This window comes from Phalacrocorax aristotelis, chromosome 9, assembly GCF_949628215.1.
Source record: "Phalacrocorax aristotelis chromosome 9, bGulAri2.1, whole genome shotgun sequence".
NCBI lineage: Eukaryota > Metazoa > Chordata > Aves > Suliformes > Phalacrocoracidae > Phalacrocorax > Phalacrocorax aristotelis.
The window spans coordinates 30,512,453-30,532,416 of NC_134284.1; the positions used below are offsets into that span (position 1 = coordinate 30,512,453).

The 19,964-nt window shown below is 39.0% G+C and overlaps 1 protein-coding gene across 10 annotated transcripts in view; it reads left to right on the top strand.

Annotated features, from left to right (window-relative positions):
- PPP2R5E (protein phosphatase 2 regulatory subunit B'epsilon) overlaps positions 1 to 19,964 on the top strand; it is a 73,722-nt gene that overhangs the window by 25,967 nt on the left and 27,791 nt on the right. For 7 of the 10 annotated variants that reach the window (XM_075104133.1, XM_075104135.1, XM_075104137.1 and 4 more), the window contains one exon: positions 16,944 to 17,140. In XM_075104133.1, the coding sequence (XP_074960234.1) occupies positions 16,944 to 17,140 (197 nt within the window). Of the gene's footprint in view, positions 1 to 45; positions 265 to 16,943; positions 17,141 to 19,964 lie in introns of all 10 variants that reach the window. The other 3 variants (XM_075104139.1, XM_075104138.1, XM_075104141.1) reach the window with 1 other exon arrangement.

A 19,964-nucleotide genomic window follows, 5' to 3' on the forward strand; every position in this document is an offset into this window, starting at 1 on the left:
CTACAAGCCGGTTGAATTTTCCAGTAATTTGATTTTTTTTTTCAGGTGATCTGAGCTATTGAAGGGAGGGCCAGGGTAAATACTTGAATTGTGAGCACCCTAAGGTGGTGCCAATGCCTCAAGGATTATCTCGTAGTGGGAAGAGCAGTGCCCAAAGCACAAGAACCTGCCATTTTCCTCTTCATTGCACAAGCAGCCTTTTCCTCTGCCTTGCTGTATCCTGATCGAAACCTCGCATTAGGCCAAGGAAACCTGCGTGTCCAGGTAAGGCTGTGTGCAGTGAGAGAGGACAAACTGGGCTGCTCTTTGCACTTTACCTGAGGACAAACAGCTCAGGAGAGCTCCTCCATCTCTGGTAGGCCTGGCTGAGAGCAGGAGATGACACCGAAATGGCAGAAGAGCCCCATGGGCAGTAGGGACCTGTGAGTGCAAGCTGGGAGGAAGGCGTGCTGGGTGGATGCATGCCATGGGAAGTTGGCGGTGTCCTCTCCTGTGGCTGAGTCCAGCTCAGGGCATTTGGACTGATGGGAGCTGAGTACCACCAGAGATCCCTTGAGTCTCTAGGCTTGTTGCAGATTATTGTAGCTCTGAGGCTGACTCACCTGCCTGCCACATCTACTTCAGAGGCTGGAGGAGAGGAGCCTCCTGTAGAGTGATAAACAACCGTCAGGCCTTGGTCTGTGCAAAAACTACTTTGGCTATGCCTGAACATCCCACGGAGAAAGTGAGTGTGTAACTGGGAATAACCAGGTCCTTTCCCATCGCAGCTAGAAACTCCCCTGTGTTTTTGCAACGTTTTGGATCAACGAGCATGAGGTTTGGGAGTTGGAGAAAGAGTGAGAGGGATGCTCTTGAGCTGGGTTCTAGGGCCCACATTGCTTGGTGCTCCTGTGATGGGCTCTGCTTGTCCTGTGGGGGCTTGCTCTCCCTCTGCTCAACCCGCACTCCCTCCAGGCACCGAATCTCCCTCATGGCGCTGTCACAGGAAGCAAGGATTCTTCACTGGTTTTGAGGCACCATACATTTGAACCCAAATAGCTGTGCATGCCCTTTTCTATGAGATAATTAATTCGAGTTCTTGCTGTGTTACTTGGGTCCTCAGTCTCGACCAAAGTTGTATGCAGCCATACAGAACTTTCTTTAAAAACAAAAGTATCCCCAACCAAACCAAATTAATGTAAGAGTGGGAAGTAGGGATGTGCAGGGCTGGTGGTGGTGGTTTGCAGGGCAAGGATTTTGCAGTCTGCTGTACGTGTTTGTATTTTTTGGCAGAATCACATTTAAAACAGATCCTTTTTGCCTTCATTTCAAGTGAAAAGAAGTTCCTTTCTCAGCAAAACAAACTATCATAGAAGCATTCAGTTTCTCATTTGCAGCATAAATGATTGCAAGTTCTCTTGGGTCCTCGTGGAAAAAGTACTCCACCGTTTTACCGGATGCTGTTCTCTAAAACATCCCCCCCCCCCGTTTTTTTAAATGGCTGATTCTTAATTATGCACAGCTGAAAGCCCTTCCCTTTACTCTTGGCAGCCTATGCAGTCTTTATGGGGTGGAACAGGATCTTTCTTTCGTCCTAGGAAATAGTGTTAATCCTGCCAGTATTTAACTGAATCCAGGATTACTAATCTGTTGAAAAGCTCTGCTTTTAGTTTTTACAGATGATGTTTAGGACATCTGATACTTGCATTCATGTTGTCAAAAACCCATGCTGTGTTTGTCTGTGGTAACCTCAGCATTTCTAGAAGGGATTCATTATGTTAGTATTAAATGGCTGTGGTCTTCATTAGTAAAAATGAGTCAAGTTCTTTTAATAAAATGGTAATTTTCTCATTTACGTTCTATATTTCTGAAGTAATGGCTTTTAAATACTCAGCATTTAAATTTGCCTTTCTAGTGGAATAATAAAGTATTACAATGACTGTAAAGTAATTTAGAATGAATTTAGATCATTTAGTTATTTTTTTTTTTCTTAATGTTTTCCTACTGAAAGCTGCCTAACTACTCTGTCTCTGAAGTTTTCCCTGTTTGTACCAATTTGGTTGATAACTGTGCAGAAGCAGAATAGTCTGGAGGAAGTTCCAAGGTACTTCAACTTAACTTTTCATTATCAAAGTGATTAAGAAGCAAGAAAGGCTCCCTGAGTAGTCTGAAACATCATTCTGTATCCCTGATGCCAGCTGTTTTATATCAGGTATATAGGAAAGAAGCCTGTGTGGAAAAACACCTCTTTCAGAGTGGGTTGCTTATATGTGTATATTGTCATTGCTTGGTTCACTCTTTAAAAATCTAACTTTACATGGGTTTTCTGTAACTTTTTTGAGTAGATCCTTGCAAGTTTACAGATTGGTCTAGGTTATATGTGGAAGAAAAAAAAAGACTGGTGAATAGGTAGAGTACAGTTGATCGCCATTGCTAGTTATGTCCTATTCTATGTGGTGCTTCCTTACAGGATTCAGAACTTCAAATGCATAACATTATTGCGTGGGAAAGTCATTGCTTTAGAAAAAGTGTGTGAATGAAGTTGCTATAGAATCATAGAGGGTAAAATATGGTTAATAGGTTTTAAACACTGAGCTTCATCTTGCATGGGACCAAATTTACTGGAAGCTTCCTCGTTTGGTTTAATGCAAGTATGAGGCATACAGATTCCTCAGTGCAGCAGCTCAGAAAGAGTTACTCAACTGGGTTGCTTTTCCAGTTGTGACTAAGGGGCCAATTAGCAGCATCCGGAATGAGACGGCAGTCCCTAGGTAAAAATAGACGGCATTTGGAGAAGCTGGGGGCTGTTTTGGAGAAGGTCTTCAGCTGCAGACTGAGAGAATCAAGGCAAAGAGGCAGCTTCAGAAAGGAGTGTTATAGACATGATTGTGAGAAACTCCATGAACAGGCAAAGGTAGGAGCAGCCCAGAGAAACGGGAAGAAGTAATACCAAATGGACTCTCAAACTGAAGGGCCTCTGCTGCCGAAGGAATGCCTGAGCTGGGTTCTTCACTCCCTTCTGACAAGAGAGATTATGCTAGCATTGATATTAAAATGACACAAGCTTGTAACATCCTCTGAAAATGACAGGAACCAGAGGACTGGGTGTAAAGCTCGCTAGATTGTTCGGTCTTATGTTAGGGATTGATACTTTAATGCCTCTGTCAGACGAAGGAGAAAGGCACACAGAAATGCTGCTTCAGTAGGTTTGCTTGAAGGCGATTAGTTGACTACTGCCGGAGTCCCTGAGACCAAATAACTAAGTAATATGCAAGGTACAGGGAGGGGAACTTGATGTCATGGGTTTGTATTTTGCTTTCTAGCCTTTACAGCTTAACTTCATCCTGTGACCACAACAGTTTTGATGGACCCTATCTGTCATTTCTGCAGGATACTGAAGCCACTGGATTAGTATAGTTTAAAACTCTACTTTTCTGCACTGATCTACTTTGACTGCACATTAGGTATTGGATTGGGAAAGGGCCATGTGTATGTGTGCCCGCTGGTATAGCCTGAATGTAAAGAGCATGTATAATGCTGTCTGTCTCCTCTTGATAAACTTCGGTCCAATGGAGGTAATTACTTAAAATACTAATTTTTATTGTAAATGGCATGCTCTATTTGTCATTTAATAATGTATTAGTGAATCTGACATTTCATGAAAATTTATGAAGGCAAGAAAGGATGCACCTGAAGTCCTATCTTTAAATATACAACAGATGTTTGTGAGTTAAGCGTTCTTGATAGTGGTCAGCAGTGAGCTTGTTACTTCCTAAAAAGTATGGGCAAGCTAGAGAATGTATGATCTGTGTATTCCTATGGTCAGATGCAAAGCATGTTGGCTGTACTATACATGCTTTCTTGATCAGTGATCTGTACCTGCAAAGACTATAAAAATGCCTTTTAAAAGTTACGTGGATTCACCAATAGTGTATTTTGATCTCCCCACTTACAAAGAGGAGCTTTCAGATGTACCAATATATTTATAAACCTGCAAAATAGACACTTTCCCTGCTGAGTCTTCCTCCATTAATTTTTTGTGGAAATCATAACTGATGAGATTGCCTTTCCTTTTCTATATTAGTAAGCAATGAGCTTTCTGCCAATTAGAGCAAAGGTATAACCACAATTCTAATGAACCAACGTAACACTCCTATTGACTTCAGTTTGGCCAGGATGCCAACTGAGGATGAAGTTTGCGACCACAGTGCAGCTGAGGATAAATATTGTTGGTAATCCAATTTCAGCTTATCATCTTCAATAGAGAAGCACCTTAAGTAATGAGCAGTTTGGAAGAGGTAGAAAGGGTAGCAGTTGATGAAGAGTATTGTTTGGTAACCACAGAGGAAAGGTTTTAATTATATTTAATGCCTAAACTGTTATGTCTGATTAATATTTGTAACAGTCTAAACTGCTGAAGTTTTGTAAAGTGACTTGATGTGCAGCAGAGTGATACCTTTGGTTACATTACTTGCATGACATAACCTTGTCTGTGTAGTTTTCAGTTTTCTCAAGCTTGTTTATGAATCTTAAGAACTTAATACAAAACTCTATTTGTAATGGGTCAAATATTTCTTTTTAAAGATAATATACTGTGGTAGACAGACAGTCGTATTGCAGAGGGGCTAAGTAATCTCGAGAAATTCACACTTCAGGTGCCAAGGCCCAGCAATCATCAGATAGATTTGTCTGTCCAGTAGCAGATGGCATTATGAGGGACAAACCCCCCCTGTGATTGATATGCGTTCATGTATAAATATATTCTGCCAAAAGAAAACTATATTTTTTTATTCAGTGTTTTTGAAAGAGGTCAGAGGTAAAGATGATATGAAAAAACATCCGCGCACATTATGGTAATGCAAGGCTATGATAAGCGTTGTTCTTTAGACAGTTACAGATATTTGGATATGCGGTCTTTGCTCTCTAGAACCTTGTGTTGGGGAGATGAAATGTCTACCCCATATTTGATTCAAGCAGAAAAAAAAAAAAGTTGCTGTTTATAAGATGGAAAAGTGGCCTAATACACGATATTGGTCAGATTACCAAGTTTTAGCGAAAATACCCAATTTAGGTATAACAGAGCAGTGAACTTTAAATGTGAATAATAATTGCTAGTAAATGAGCCTCTCATTTACTTTGTTTTAAAACAATCTGGTAGCTTTAGACATGCCATTCTGTGATGGGAAAGGTCCTATTTTTAGTGGGTTAGCTGGTAGTTTTACATAGACATGTCATGATAATACAAATAACACAGAATACCCAGCGTAACACAGACTAACTTCACAGGTTATAGGGGAGTATTAGGTAAGTGTCATGTTTTTCCTCTCTACTGGTGAATTGTTACAGATCCTGAATAATCTGAAGAGCAAGAGATTGCTGTAGAAATGTCCTAGAATAGGGATATAAGGCTGTGCACCAGGGAATGTGGGAGAGCTTCACAGTAATTGCAAAAGCAAAATAAAGTAGATTTACTTATTTATTTTCTGTCACTTAGATCTACTGGGCTCAGCAATATGAGAAAGGGTGTTCCCTTAAACTGACAGCTTGACTAATTTGAGTTACTATCATAAGGTATTGAATAACATAGCCTGGGCCTTCCAGATGACTGTATCTCAGGGCAGCTGGTTAAGCCTAAGCACTAGAAGGCTGTGTGCAAGGAAAATATCTTGAAGGAGGGAATGATGTGGTAACCTCCTTCCTTGACAAATAAACACCATGGATTGCTTGTGGATGCAAAGTTCTCGCATAGCATCTTTGAGTAATGCTTTCTAGTTTCTCAACTGGCAAGGAGATGTCATCCCAGTGTGTAGATCTGGATGTACCTTTAGATTTTCCTATGTTTTTCATGGCTCAGCGGGATGTAGTGGAGGTTATGCTGTTGTGCTCAGGAAACCCAGATGAGCAGTGAGTGCTGTGGCTGGTGTTCCTGAGGACATGCATCTCCCCTTGCAGCCCCGGCTTGTTTTTGGCATATCATTGAATCCAGTTTGAGGTGTTGACTCTGATCTCAGAGGATCTCTGTGGGCTGAAACTAGTATTTAGAAGACTAAATGCATAATGAAGGCCAAAGCCAATAAGTTTGTTCTTGTGTTATGCTGGAGCTCCTACAGTAAGGAGGACACATGTAAGAAGTTGAGCTTCCTGGGGGATCTGTTTGGGTACTGCAAAAACAAGTCCCAGTTTGTTTCTGCATCCTCCGTCATAGCTTCAGGGTATGTATGTTAAATCTTGTCTTTTTTTTACACAGACATGGCGTCTTGCACGTGTGCTGTTCCATAAAGTTCTTACTCCATTACACAAATTGCTCCATGTAGAGAACGAGAGAGCAAACACGATGGACAGTTGGATTGCATAGTTCATTACTGGAAAATACTGGGAGACTGTTGTAAATTAGCATAAAATAGAATATGTTCTTGACTAAATTTATATTACCAAATGAGAAGGGAATGAAAGTTATATTTTCAGGGTTCTATTAAACTCTTCTAAATATATAAATAAGATTATAGAATTTATATTATATATGTATGCATATTGTTTGAGTTAATAAATGTAAATACTTTTAAATATAAGCCTGAGCTCTTAGTGAGTTGCATATGTAGAATGGCTCTCAAGTAATTACTTCTTTCAATGGAGAATGAAGTACTCCTGTGACTTCTGTGATAAATCAGTGGGTCAGTATCAAGCAGAGTAGCAATTCTGAGCCCGTTTGTCCGAGAGTTGTTTTGGGTTTCCTATGCTCTTGGTTCAGTTTTCTAAGTGTTTCTGAATAAATTTCATAGAGCAACTCTAGTTTGAGCAAAATGAAGCTTATTTTTATTTGGACAGATGGCAGTTTCGGAGCACTTACTAAGCAAGGTATAATGTTTGCACTCTTACAGAGAGCATGTACAGCTACATAGTTTATCATGGTTTCACTATAAACTTAATGCACTAAACAAATTCCAAAGCAGGTCCTGAGCTGCCTTGTGACTGCAGTTAGAATGGAAGGTAACTGTAAGATTGCTGCGATGTGTTTGTGTTCTCATATTTAATGGTCATTATAGAGCAAAACCTTCTCATGTCATGCAGAAGAAAAATTGTGATCTGATAAGAAACTTATCAAAAGGAAGACAATAATCCTCTTAAGGATTCTTCTGTCTTAGGTCAGCAGGCCATCATGGTTTTTTTTTTTTTTTTCAAAGGTGTTTCTTAGTAGCCTGGAACTTGTAAACATTTTCCTGGATTTGAGATTTTTTGCCATTCAAGGAACCTGGAAACTATGAGATGTTCATTATAAATGGCTAGTCTTGCCATTTTCTGATATCTGCCATTAATTTACAACACCAAAAAAAAATTGCATGTGATGAAGCAAGATAAAGTTAAAGCTGCAGTATAATACATCATGCTCTCTAAGATTATCAGAAACAAAGTACAAGATAAAAGTGATATGAGCATAGCATGCCAAAATTGAAATAATGTGCTGAGACTTGTGTGTTTATTGAAATTTGGAATTCCAGTGCTGTACTAAGATGGAGGGTTGCAGGGTCCTAGAGACTAGCTAGGCAGTTAAACATACACTGAAAACCAGCCTGAAGACCTGTTAGTGATTTTGAAATGAAGGAAGACAGCAGTGGGGTGACCCAGTGGAGCATGGGGTTACTATTGTGAAGCTTTGGTCTATGTCTGTAATTTGAGACATCAGTTGGAAAATGAGATGTCTTTGTTTACATGGTGTGGAGGAGCTGAGAAAGTATGCAAGCTCACCTTATTTTGGATTTGCATTTGCTCTACCTGTAGCTTTTGCTATTCAAATGTCTACAGAAAAACCTGACTTTAATTCTGGGGTACAGTTCCTGGTAACAGCTGCAAGGAGTCAATGGATGATTCAGCACCGGAGGCATTATGAGCTAGAATTCAGCAAAGGTGCGAGGAGTAACACTCACTTGCTAATCCTGGAGTCTCAAAAAACCTGACAGCAAAGATTTTTCATGTAGAGTCGGTCTTGTGTTTGTAATGGAGCATGATGTTAAAATTCAGAGACCTTAAATTTATGGATGTTTTGATTGCTGGACTAAGGACATTGTAACACAGCTCCAGGAACTCCAAAGTGTGAGCTCATTGTACTGGGTTTTAAGTGTTGTCTCCCAGCACAGTATTGGGTTCTCTTTTCACTCACCTAGCTAAATTAACAGGTCAGTGCCTAAAAAGAAAACAAACAAACAAACAAAAACCCCCAAACCAACCAGCAAAAAACCAAACCACCAGCAACCAACAAACAAAAAAACCCCAAAACAACCACAGATCCTGAAAGTGGACACATGCTTATGTTCATATAAAAGTAGAAAGTAGACAAACAGTTTCTGAGATTTGTTTTCCCTTTTTATTTTTTAAGAACATTTAAAATCCATCTTTGAGTTTTTTCCTTCCTTCCCCTTGGAGAACACTTTGAAAAGTAACAATTACGTCTTCCATATCTAATGGTAGAAGGTTACGCAGAAGGTGTGTGGCAAAGGTGTCCTGATCATGTCTTCACTACCTTAGGTCAGTATTCTCAAGTGGCAGGACAAACATGGACAGCAGCTCTCTCTGGTGACTGCTCAGCAAACCTAGTGACTTCGACTCTTCTGAATGAAGGTTAACTTGTACTTTGAAAGTGCAATTCAGTAGTAACCTACTTAAAGCAACTAGCATGAACTTTCTGAGCCAGTATAAAAGAAACTTGAGTCAGTCCAGGAAAATTTGCCACAATAACTCTTGGTGTTTCAGCAAAGTATTTTTGTCTTATTTTGGGATTTTATGCCATGTATTCAATATAGGAAATTGAAATAACATTTATGTGTATTTTTGCTTCCCCTAAAAAGAAAATAAATCGTTAATCAGTTTTTTAAATACTAGTAGAAATTTGGGGGGGAAGCAACCTACAAAACCTGTGATCAGCTTGGAGCTAAAAAGTAAGTATTTATTTGATGCCTATGCAAACTCACCATAAATAATCTAGTGGGATATTTTAAAGTTGTCACAGTGTGTCAGGAACCTCCAGATATATAGCTGCTTAATCAAATCTAGCCGCTAACCACTAACTCATTCCTTCTTGTTTTGCTTAAACAGTTTGAACTCCTGTTTTTTCCTTTCAAAATATTCTGCTACTTTCATTGTGTTACCTATTCCCCAAGCAATTTTTTCCTCTCTGTCTTTTCCAAGACTCCTGCTCATGCTCTACCTCATGCTCTTTCTCTCTTGGTCTTTTAATACTTTTTGATGTTGTTGCTTTGTCACCTTTGGCTTCCTGCTACATCCCCTTCTCATAATATTCACAGCTGCTTTGCCATTCTTCCCTCTCTTCTGAAATGTTTTGATACACTCATCCACTTGCTTTTCTCCCATCATTTTTTCTCTAAAATTTGTCATTTGAATCCTTTTCTGTACGTTCTCTGATGTCGTCTTTCACCTGGATCATTTTTAACTTGAATGTACTTGTAGGTAGAATAGGTAAACTTTGACTGTCTTGGATTACTCCGTTAGTCTAAACTCTTCCCATTCATTGAAGAACGAATAACACTATGATTCTGTGTTTGGAGAACTAATGAGGAGGGGTTGACAAGTGTTGTTGGTTAACCTAAGGAGGAAGGCATTCCTGCTTGGTTATGAAGATGTGGTCGCTACTAAGTGGTGATTATCAGTACTACTGTGAGGGACACTACATACCACCAAATACCTTGTGAGTCTCTGTTTGTGTGGGACCCAGAACAGCAATTGGTGTGCCCGAATACCCTGGTAATCTTGTCTTCCATTAGTTGCTCATGAGCTCTGACTATGCACTATATATTGCCTCGATTGCTTGTTATTAACTGAGGTGCTTGATATAACTCTGTTTCATAACAGATTCATCATGTTAGGTTAGTGATGAGTAAGAGAATCCAAACTTGTAAAAGCTACAGCACCCTGGAAGCACTCTGCTCACTTGGGGGTGCCGCATCATCAATGCTAATTTGCATTAATACAGTTCTTTTGCAACAAGTATGGGTGAAATAGTATTTTGCTATGGCTCATCAGTAGCTTTGGCAACCAAGCTCGTGGTCCTGGTCTACTTCCAATGTGAAAGATGTCCACAGCACAGACACCATTGGTGTAGTCAGTGGTGGAATGAACAAATGTTGGTCATAGTTGGACAAAGTGTAGCCTAAACGAATCACTTCACTGAAACTTTGACTGCTGTGGGTCTGGATTGAGCTGTATGGGTGAAAGAAAGGAGGCTTAAACTGTTGCCTGCACCATGCCTGCTGTGGAAGTAGGCAAAAAGTTTAATTGAAGTTTCATAAACTTTAAAAGTATAGTTTTTAAAAATATGCTTTATTGGCATTCTTTTTATTGTCAACTTGTTTTTAATTCTTGGTCTTCTGATGAAGGAAGCAGCAGCCTTTCATCCATGTGCTTGTAAGATTTTACGTATGTGAGTAGAGGCAGAATTTTGATTAATATATTTGAAAGTATATCTATGCTATAAAATGTTGGCTGTCTGTATGACTAAGAGTACATCTATTAAGGAATATTCCCTGTTGTTTGTAATGCTACTCCATATACAGTCAAGGCAGTCAAATCAAATGCTGGGTCTACACTGCTTGCAGACTACTCGGCCCAGTAAATCACGTTTGTTGAAAACCTCTGTGAAATGACTGGGGAGAATTGGCAAGCTGTAGAGGAATTTGCAGTATCCAGGATCCCCGTGAAACTACCCAGGAGACTCCCACTTGATGAGAGCTTGTGCAGTTTGGTCAGGGAGAGAGTAATGGTGAGGGAAGTAATTCTCAATTTTGTGATTGATTATCTGAAGAGACACTGATTTTTGGGAAAAGTGGTGAAGTATGTCCTGTGTTGCGCTTCTGATGATGCATTTTCAATGTGTTGGAAACAGTATGTTAATATTACACTTTTCTTTTTGTGCGTGTTCACTCATGAAAGTCAGCTTGAGTTTGTCCCACTGTATTTATTGCTGTGTGAATAATGTTGGTGCTGGTTAGACTTTATATATTTGGAACACAATGCCTAACTGCTACCCTGCGTGTATAATTATTAAGTATAGAGAATAGGTTGGGAAAACTGCTTTGAAAAAAGCACCTATTATAAACGAATTATTACTGACTTACAAAGCATTCATAATATTGACAGGCAGTCAGGAAAATTAAATAGATGCAATCAGGATAGTGATTACTTTTCTCAAGAAGTGTCTGTAAGAAAAAGAGGGCAAACATTTGTACTTCTTGGCATCTTAAGACCAATATTATACTGTGAAAAGTGGCTTATAGAAATGTGGCTCGTTATGTACCGGGCTATATGTGTGTCAGGACCTTGAGTTAGCTAAAGCTTTGAGCTGAGACCTTCTCTTGAAGTAAACTTCTCAGAGAAGAACAAAAGACTTTCAAATTCAAATACGCAAGTTTAATTTGAATAAAACCTAGAAAGTTAGCTTATTATAAAGTAGAGTCTTCATAGTGACCTGTGGGGGATAGGTGTAGACATAGAGAGATTTATCCACAACTGCCTACTTTGTGCAGGTAGGTCCTTGCTTCAGTAGTTGGTTATGTTTAACTTGGTGGTTTGGTGAGTGGTAGCAAAGCGGGAGGGGTTTGCGTGGGTTATTTAGAGCATTTTCAGAACAAGGATATTTTACTTAACTAGAAAAATCATAATCCTCAGTTTATTTAATAACTGGAAGATGTGGAAGCTGAAGAAAAATTGGGGAATTACTTTACCGTCAAGCTGATAAGGAAAGAATATAGGAAACAATCTTGGGGGTGGAGGCAAGTGAATGCAGGGTTCTCAGATGTTGGGAAATGATCGCAGAATGCTGGGGGTTGGAAGGGACCTCTGGAGATCACCCCGTCCAACCCCCTGCTTGAGCAGGCACACCCAGAGCAGGGGCACAGGAACGCGTCCAGGCGGGGTTTCAATGTCTCCAGGGAAGGGACTCCACAGCCTCCCTGGGCAGCCTGTGCCACTGCTCTGGCACCCTCACGGTAAAGGTTTTCCTCATGTTGAGGTAGAACTTCCTGTGTTCCAACTTGTGCCCATCGCCCCTTGTCCTGTTGTTGGGCACCACTGAAAAGAGCCTAGTCCCATCATCCTGACACCCACCCTTTAGATATTTATAAGCATTGATTATAAGGAAGTTCTTAAAATTAATGTAAAAAAGTTACTATTAATTTCTCTGTCCCCCATTCTGGACATACTTCAGTTTCATTATGTGTTTTTATTTTTCACGCTTAATGTGGTGGTGTTTACTTTTACTAACATACAAGATGATACTAGTTCTTTATGCAAATGTCATAATCGAGCTAATTAATACCAGTAATGTATATACTGGAAGCAATAGTTATTCTGAGGGTATTTTGATTTTAATTATTAATAAATGTTCTGATAGTACATATGTGGGTGCAGGGTAGCATGTGTGAGCATATCCTAGTTTTGCTCAATATTTTATAAGTAAGCTGTGTAATTTGTCTTGTTTTATTCTAATTCTAGGCCCTATGCTGACTTGTGTCTGCAGTTCCATGACTTTTCCTTACAGTTGCCATGCTGGCTTAAGTAGTTCAATCCCTCTCCCCATCTTCACTTCCTGGCTTTATACCCTTCATGGCAAAACTACAGGCTGAAGTGGATCAGGGAACTGACCCAGGTGTTCAGGATCTCCCCCTTGGTTTTCTACTGCCACTGAGAGAACCAGAGCTCAGTTCTCTGGATGCAGCTTTGCTGGTCTGATACATAATTTTACTCTGATGTGATCCAAAATCAGTTAGTTGTAAATTATTTTAATTAAAATATGAATGTAGTATAAACAAATTCTTTTATATATGTTAGAGACTTGCAGTAAAAGTATGTGATCAGACTTTTATGTCTTTATTTGAGAAAAGGATGCAGAAGGCAGAGACTGCAGAGATGACTGATTAGAAGGGATGGGCTGGTTGGATTAGGATTATTTTGGAAAAAGGCTATTAAGAGAGAAACAGAATTGCTTTGGCCATTTTAGAATTAGTATTTCAGCCTTTGTAGTAACAATTGTTGGTCCATGCCTGAAAAAATAACAGTACTTTCTGTCAGTTTTTCTGATAACACTTGATTCTGTTAAAGGCTCTTATTCTGTCTTATCATTGTTCAGATATATTAGTACTTGCTTTCACTAAGCTAATTTCCTTTGACTCTGTGAATAAGCAGTGTTTTTCAAAAGCTCTGTACAGTTCTAAATGGCTAAAGAGAAAAGTGACAAGCCTGAAAATTAACTCATAGAAAAGGCCACCTGAAAATGAGGAGAGTTCTCACAGTTAACCAGACAGAAGTTTGTCTTTCTTTAAATTTTAATTTTAATAAATCTGTGCTCTCCTGTGCATATGACATAAATCACACGTGCCACTTAGTGTCATTTTGATTTTATTTTATAGGTTATTAAAATATTACAGGTATTTACACAGATTTATTAGAGCAGTTGCTCAATTTTCAGTTCTTTCAAATGAAAGTAGATACAATGGTAATATTGCAGGTTATTAAATCTTGGGGCCTAAATTTTTGGCTGCACATACCACAAGAGTAAAATGTTGCAGAATTCACTGAAAGCTCTGAGCATCCATCTGCTGAGAAGAAAATGATTTGCGGTTTTTCATCATCTAACTGTGAACATCTGTAAGGAACTGCATGCTTCATTTCAAGTCATGGCATTAAGGAGTTCAGCTCTGCTGTGGAGCTCAGTAGGTCTGTACCCCAAGTACTAGCACGCTCCCTGCTCCCAACAGTGGCATAGGGGTGGCTGGGGAGGTCCATTTTTAGTGGTCTTTCAGTAAGGTTTGTACAGTTGTGAAAGAGGTGTTAGAGGATTAAAAAATAAAAAAAGAAAACGCTAACAAAAAACCCCTAAAACCAACTAATGGCATGGCCTGTCTGGGAAGGTTGGGAACATGGAATACTGATCTTATTGACTTCTGCACCCTTTTCTTGTGCTGTGCTTATTAGGACCCCCTAAAATTTACTCTCCTATAGGTTTTCTGTTTCTAAGTAGAAAAAACATGGGCATTAGGTGTTACCGTGTTCCCAAGGCAGCCTGGAGTCCCAAGAGCAATGAAAAATATTATTGCATGAAGCTTCTTGCAATTTAATTTTGTAGTGTGAATGGCAACTTGCTGAATAAAGAAAAGCAGATATGACCAGAACAATTGGGGTTTGGGGTTTTATTTCGTGGGACCTTGAGTTTTTGTTGTTTGTTTGTGGGTTTTTTGGTTGGTTGTTTCTCTTGTTGTTGTTGGCCCTGATAGTTCACATGGCTCGTTGACGTAGTAGTGCTGGCATGAAATGCATGTAGTGCTCTAGAGTGTTTTTTCTTGAAAACAACTTAATTATATTTTTCGTTTAGTTCCCACACTTCCAGATGCTTAACTGGAGGAAAAAAGAAAACAAACCTTCTTTAGGTATCTTAATGCTCCTAGTAATTTTTAAATTTTTATTTAATACCGACCGATCTTAAAATGAGTGTAATCTCGAGTCATTTGAGTCTGGTTATAACGTGCACTGAATTGTATCTCAATGGATTCCCATTTGATTTCAGCCTGTGTTTTTTCCTTGACTAGGATATTCTTGTTGGCCAAACTAAATGCGTGCAAGCCATGTAGAACAGTGCAACCAAAACCCCATGATGTTCATGAAACATCACAGATTTTATTGATACCATTTACATGCTGTCAGGTTCTAAGGTGAATTAGAGATAGCATAACAAAGAGTGGGGAATTAGAATAAAAAATAATACTCCTGAGAAGTAACCAATTGTACTTGTCTATATTTTTTTTCAGTTTGTACTGACAGTCTTTCTTTTGGAAAAAAATCTTAATTGTTGCCTGCTTGCTAGTAACAGTGAATTCTGATGTCCACTCTCCTTCTTCTGTATTAATTGAGGGCAGGTAATCAAGAAAGCAGTAATGTGTCCATTCACAAGTACTTTGCTTCCCCAGGCCCCTTATCTCCTGTAAGGCTGTAACCTTAGAAAGGTTGCTAACAGATGTGGTCTCTTTTGTAATGGGTGAGGGCTAATGACTTTCTCTGACTCCTTGGCTTATCTTAGGTTTGAGAGTTGCCTGCTGTGAGGCATCTGAACTCATGTGAGACACCTGGCCAGTGGAGTGGCTTTATGGTGACCTGGTTTTGGGAGCTTCAGTTTTCCAGACGTGTTTGGGGGAACTGTTCTCCCATATAGCTCTTCTTGTTGGGGTTCTGTAGGACCATGTTTCTTGCATCTTCTGTGACACAGATGAATATAGCCTGTTCGAACATGGGGTGGATAATTAGGATGATACAAAGTGTGGTGTCGTAACTGAGCCACTTCTTTTCCCCCTTAATTTGCTTTGGACATAGCTTTTGTAGAGCTTACCCAACTGTAATGAATATGAGATTGGTGTGTGCTGCCTGGTATCATCAATTAAACTTTACCAAGATCTGGGTTGTTCTTTATGGGATGCAGTTCGTTAACCTGTTGAATCCTGTCACTACTGGAGTGTTGTAAGCAGATAAAGGTTGAATAAACTGTTGTGCTTCACCATTTCAGGTCAGAAAAGCACCTAGCATCTTCATTTGTACTGCAATCCATATTTACTCTGTCCAGTGCTTAAGCAATGCAGAGAGTTGATGTGAAGTGCCTTGGGGTCCTTGCATCTCTATCAGTACTTTTTAAAACTATGCAGCTATATACTATGACCTTGTAGTATTTTATAGGCCTTTTGAACTTGAAACTAGTAATGGTTGTGTACGTGGTTTTAATTAAAACAGATTCATGGTATTTCATCCTTTAAACTACTGTACAACTACTAATGGCTTCCAGTATTTACCAAGTATTCCTTAACTTGTCATACTCTTGCCTCAACAATAAGAAGTTCCATCTGAGGCTGGCTTTTTACTAGTATATCCAAGTTTCAAGAAATAAACATGAACTCTTTACTATTAAAACTTTTCTAGTTGAATTCAGCAAAATATTTTCATGTACATGTTGTATTGTGGCTTGGAAGGTCATTCGCTGGATTCTGGTGCTGACAAAGCATTTGTGCCTTTGAAAAAAAAAAAGGAAGTAGATCAAAGGAAATGAAGTGCCTTCTCTGAGAGCGTATTTTTAGAGTAAAAATGCATATTTAATTTCTGTAACTTTCTGCTATTGTTAGCCTCTTGTGTACATGAACACTGGATAAACTAAGCTTTCTGTGTACTCTTTTGATGCACTTGGTAAACTGACAAACCACTCAGCAGTTGGCATTCCTTTAATTATTTTAAGTCTTTTATCTGCTGAGAATTAAGAAAGCAGCGAAAGTAGTAAGTAGTACACTCTGCTTACTTCACTGGTCAAGCATATATTATTATTTTGTGTGAAAATGTTCCTGTGGATGCATGTGATGTGTTCAAAGTACAGCAAAAAAATTCTGTGTTTCAATAAAATCAATTTTGCAATGGAAAGTGTCAACATGGGGGTGATGATTGAATCTGAAAACTTGGTTGCAGAATTGTAGTCATGCTGTGTATTTGTGTACGTATTCATATATATTCATATAGAGTTATAAATGACACAGTGTTTTTGGAAATACAAATTAATTGAGCTTGGTTCTTTCATCCTTCTTTGGAGTGTAAGTTAATGATGGTGAATGTCAGCCTCCAGTGCAAGTAGTGGTGTATCGCAGAATGATGTCTTGAATGCTCTTGTGTTTTCATTCTCCACTTCAGCTTGGATTTTTTGGTGAACTTTATTTTCTTAATGGCAGGTGATGATTAAATTACTTCTACACCATGTTGTTGAAGATCTCAAATGCACAGTAGTAATACCATTTCTATAAGGGTTTGTTTGTTAATCTGAGCTCTGTTTTACAAAATTGTATGAATGCTGCTTTCCTTTGAAATTTATCTTCAAAAAGAAATCCTGTTTTGTATAATAAGATGCCAGACTCACAAAGATTTCCTTTCTTGTTTCATAGACGTTCCATCTTCAGAGCAGCCTGAACTGTTCCTAAAGAAACTTCAACAGTGCTGTGTCATTTTTGACTTCATGGACACGCTTTCAGACCTTAAAATGAAAGAATACAAGCGCTCCACTCTTAATGAACTGGTGGACTACATTACAATAAGCAGAGGCTGTTTGACAGAGCAGACTTACCCTGAAGTAGTTAGAATGGTGAGTTCCTTCTTTCTCATGGTCTCTTTAAATCCACTTGCAATTCCAGTTACGCGTTGTGGGCGAAATTGAACCCTGGAGTAGGTGGATTAAATGAGGCCTTTGGTTTGTATTTTCTACTAGACATCACTTGGGGATAATTCTCCAAAGACAAAAATATTAATTTTTATATATGCTTAATTAAAGTCAAGTAGATGATGGTTATTATAGTGTCACAATGTACGAAAGGAAAGCTGGATTGTTTTGTGATGGAGAAAGCCAGCAGCCATAAAATCAGAATCCCTGACATTTCCCCCCACCTACCCTCCCTCTTCCCCCCAGTATAAATAATGGAATAATTTTTGCAAGTTTCTTACCTTTCTTTGAACTTTATCCAAGCTCTTGAGCGTGTACTTTAGGCAGAGGTAGCTTAAAATATGCACGGATAATGATTTTTAAATAAAAAATGCAAAAATGTTGTATGGGCTCAGTGTGAAAATTTCCTGGTTGTACTGTGTGGATTCATAGCAGCTGCCGCTGGAGTGAGCAAGATCACTCAAAAATAAAGCCATACTTTGTATATATAAATTGTTAAATAATAGTCTTTTCAATGTAAAAATGGAAACAGTACCAGATGCTAGCTGTAGGGTGAAGAACGTTCATTGTGATTGGCAAGACCAATCACTGCTTTAAAACGTTTATTCTGTACTACCATACGGAACCCTTATAACCTGTTCTCTAAGTGGGAAGGCAGTTAGTAATGGATTTGGGGATGGTGGTTTCCTAATGGTAGTGTGTGATCATGGAATCTATTGGCTATGTGCTGTAGGGAGGAAAACATGAATAGATTTTACATTGCATTATATATGCTCATTTGTTTTCTAACACACAGATACATGCTGTATGCTAGTCTGTAATATTTAAAAATAGCTGTAAATTGTGACAGAATCATAAAGGAGTTAATAGTGAAGAAAAAAACCAAGGGTGTAAGGAAAAGGCTTAATATGGCTTCTTTGTGTGTATGCATTGTCAGAAAGCCTATAATCAGGTGATCTGATTCTTCCCCTTCTCCCCTACCCGCCCTTTCTCCCTTCTCTACCAGACCAATCTTATGAATGAACTGCTTTTCAGTCTGTTGTGATATTTGTTCAGCTTGTGGTCTAATGCACCATTCAAATACCAGTCTGAATGCAGAATTACTACTTCTTTGCTGAATTCTTTTGCTGGTGCTGCACTGTAGTATCTAAATGGTTTGCAAATATTAGTTGTATCGTACCCTTTGTATGGACAGGGCACTGGTGCACAGATAACTTCAGTAAAATTGGGTACTTTTTCTGTATGTAGAAGATGCCTCCAAACTAATCTCCTGGGATAATTTGTTATTTTTCTTAGCATTTGTTATTGAGGTTGTATTCTCGCATTGACTTTGGTTATAGTTGATTACTGCAGCAACAATTGTGGAATAAAGACTCTGCAGTTTAGTGTTATCTTAGGTTGGGCCCCAAGATACAAGAAGAATTTGACCTGGAACTGCTCATAAATTTAAATTTGAATCATGAATCATAACCTATGAAGCAATCTGAACTTGAACTGTGCAAGAGATGTGAAACCCCTCTGGGAGGCATGTCCTACTGTCCCTGCAGTCACTTTGTGATTCACAAAACCATTTTTATCTTAAGGAAATGATGCATTGCCTAAATAGTTTAAAAAGCATGGCTTTAAATAATTTTTTGAACATAGTCTATAACTACGATATGGAGGAGTCACTGGGAGTAAAGATACTGCGGGAATTTTTCTAGTGAATTTCACAAATACTTGCTAATGGAGCTTTAGGAATTCCAGTTTCAGCTTTGCTACTTTTTAATAGAAAATTGTTGTATCTTCTTTTCTCCAGTATTCTCCTGATCCTTTCATTGCATCATGCCCTTCTTCATCTTACTTTCTTCTGCCTTGCATTTGGGCTCTAGTGCTGAACTCAAGCTACATTTTCTCTTCAGTGCCAGGTTACTTCAGCCAGGAAAATTCTCAAGTCCTGTATCTGGCTACTCAGTGGCCCCTGACTGCCCAAACCTGGATTTTTTACAAATAAAACGATGCCTAAGTAATTAAGGAAATGGACATGTTTTTTCATAAAGAATTTATGGAGAAAGTTGTAATATTTAAATTTTGTAAGAAACTCCAGCCTGCAGCAGACATCTGTGCTTTGATGAAGGCGTAAGCTGTTGGAAAGCTGGAGTCCTCTAATTGTGCCTGTCACAGCCAGCAGTGTTCTTGGTGCGTGCGCTCTTGGAAAAACACTTTGGTGGTTGAATTCTATGTGAGCAGGATGCTGAGCTCTGGTATTGAATTTATGTGAGTGAATCCACGGCAAATGCATGAATGGTTTCTGTCGATCATCCTAACGAATGCTAATGCAGTATTTCTACTAAACCACATCATCAGGGCTTTTGTGCGTTGCAGGTATTTTGTATTTTACAGGTAGGCTATCTGATAAAGATGCTATTTTCCTCCCTGGTCTTTACCTATAAAAGCAAGACTTCTCCATCATTTTGAGTACAGTTAAACAGGCCCTAGAGGGAAAGGTAGGCCGTCTAATATTACATAAACTAAATTTTCAGCACATATTACCTGGTGAAGAGACGGCATTAGTCACTGTGCTGAAGCATTATGTTTGGTGTAGCTTGTTCTTTGCAATAAATGTGCGCTTTTGTTTCAAGCAAAATTGTGCTCATAATCGTATGCTGAGGCAGACTTAACTGTAAGCAGTTGACTTCATGAGTGCAACTGCTCCCTTTACCTGCTTTTGAGGATTTTCATCCACGTCTCCAACTGTGTTCACAAAGGA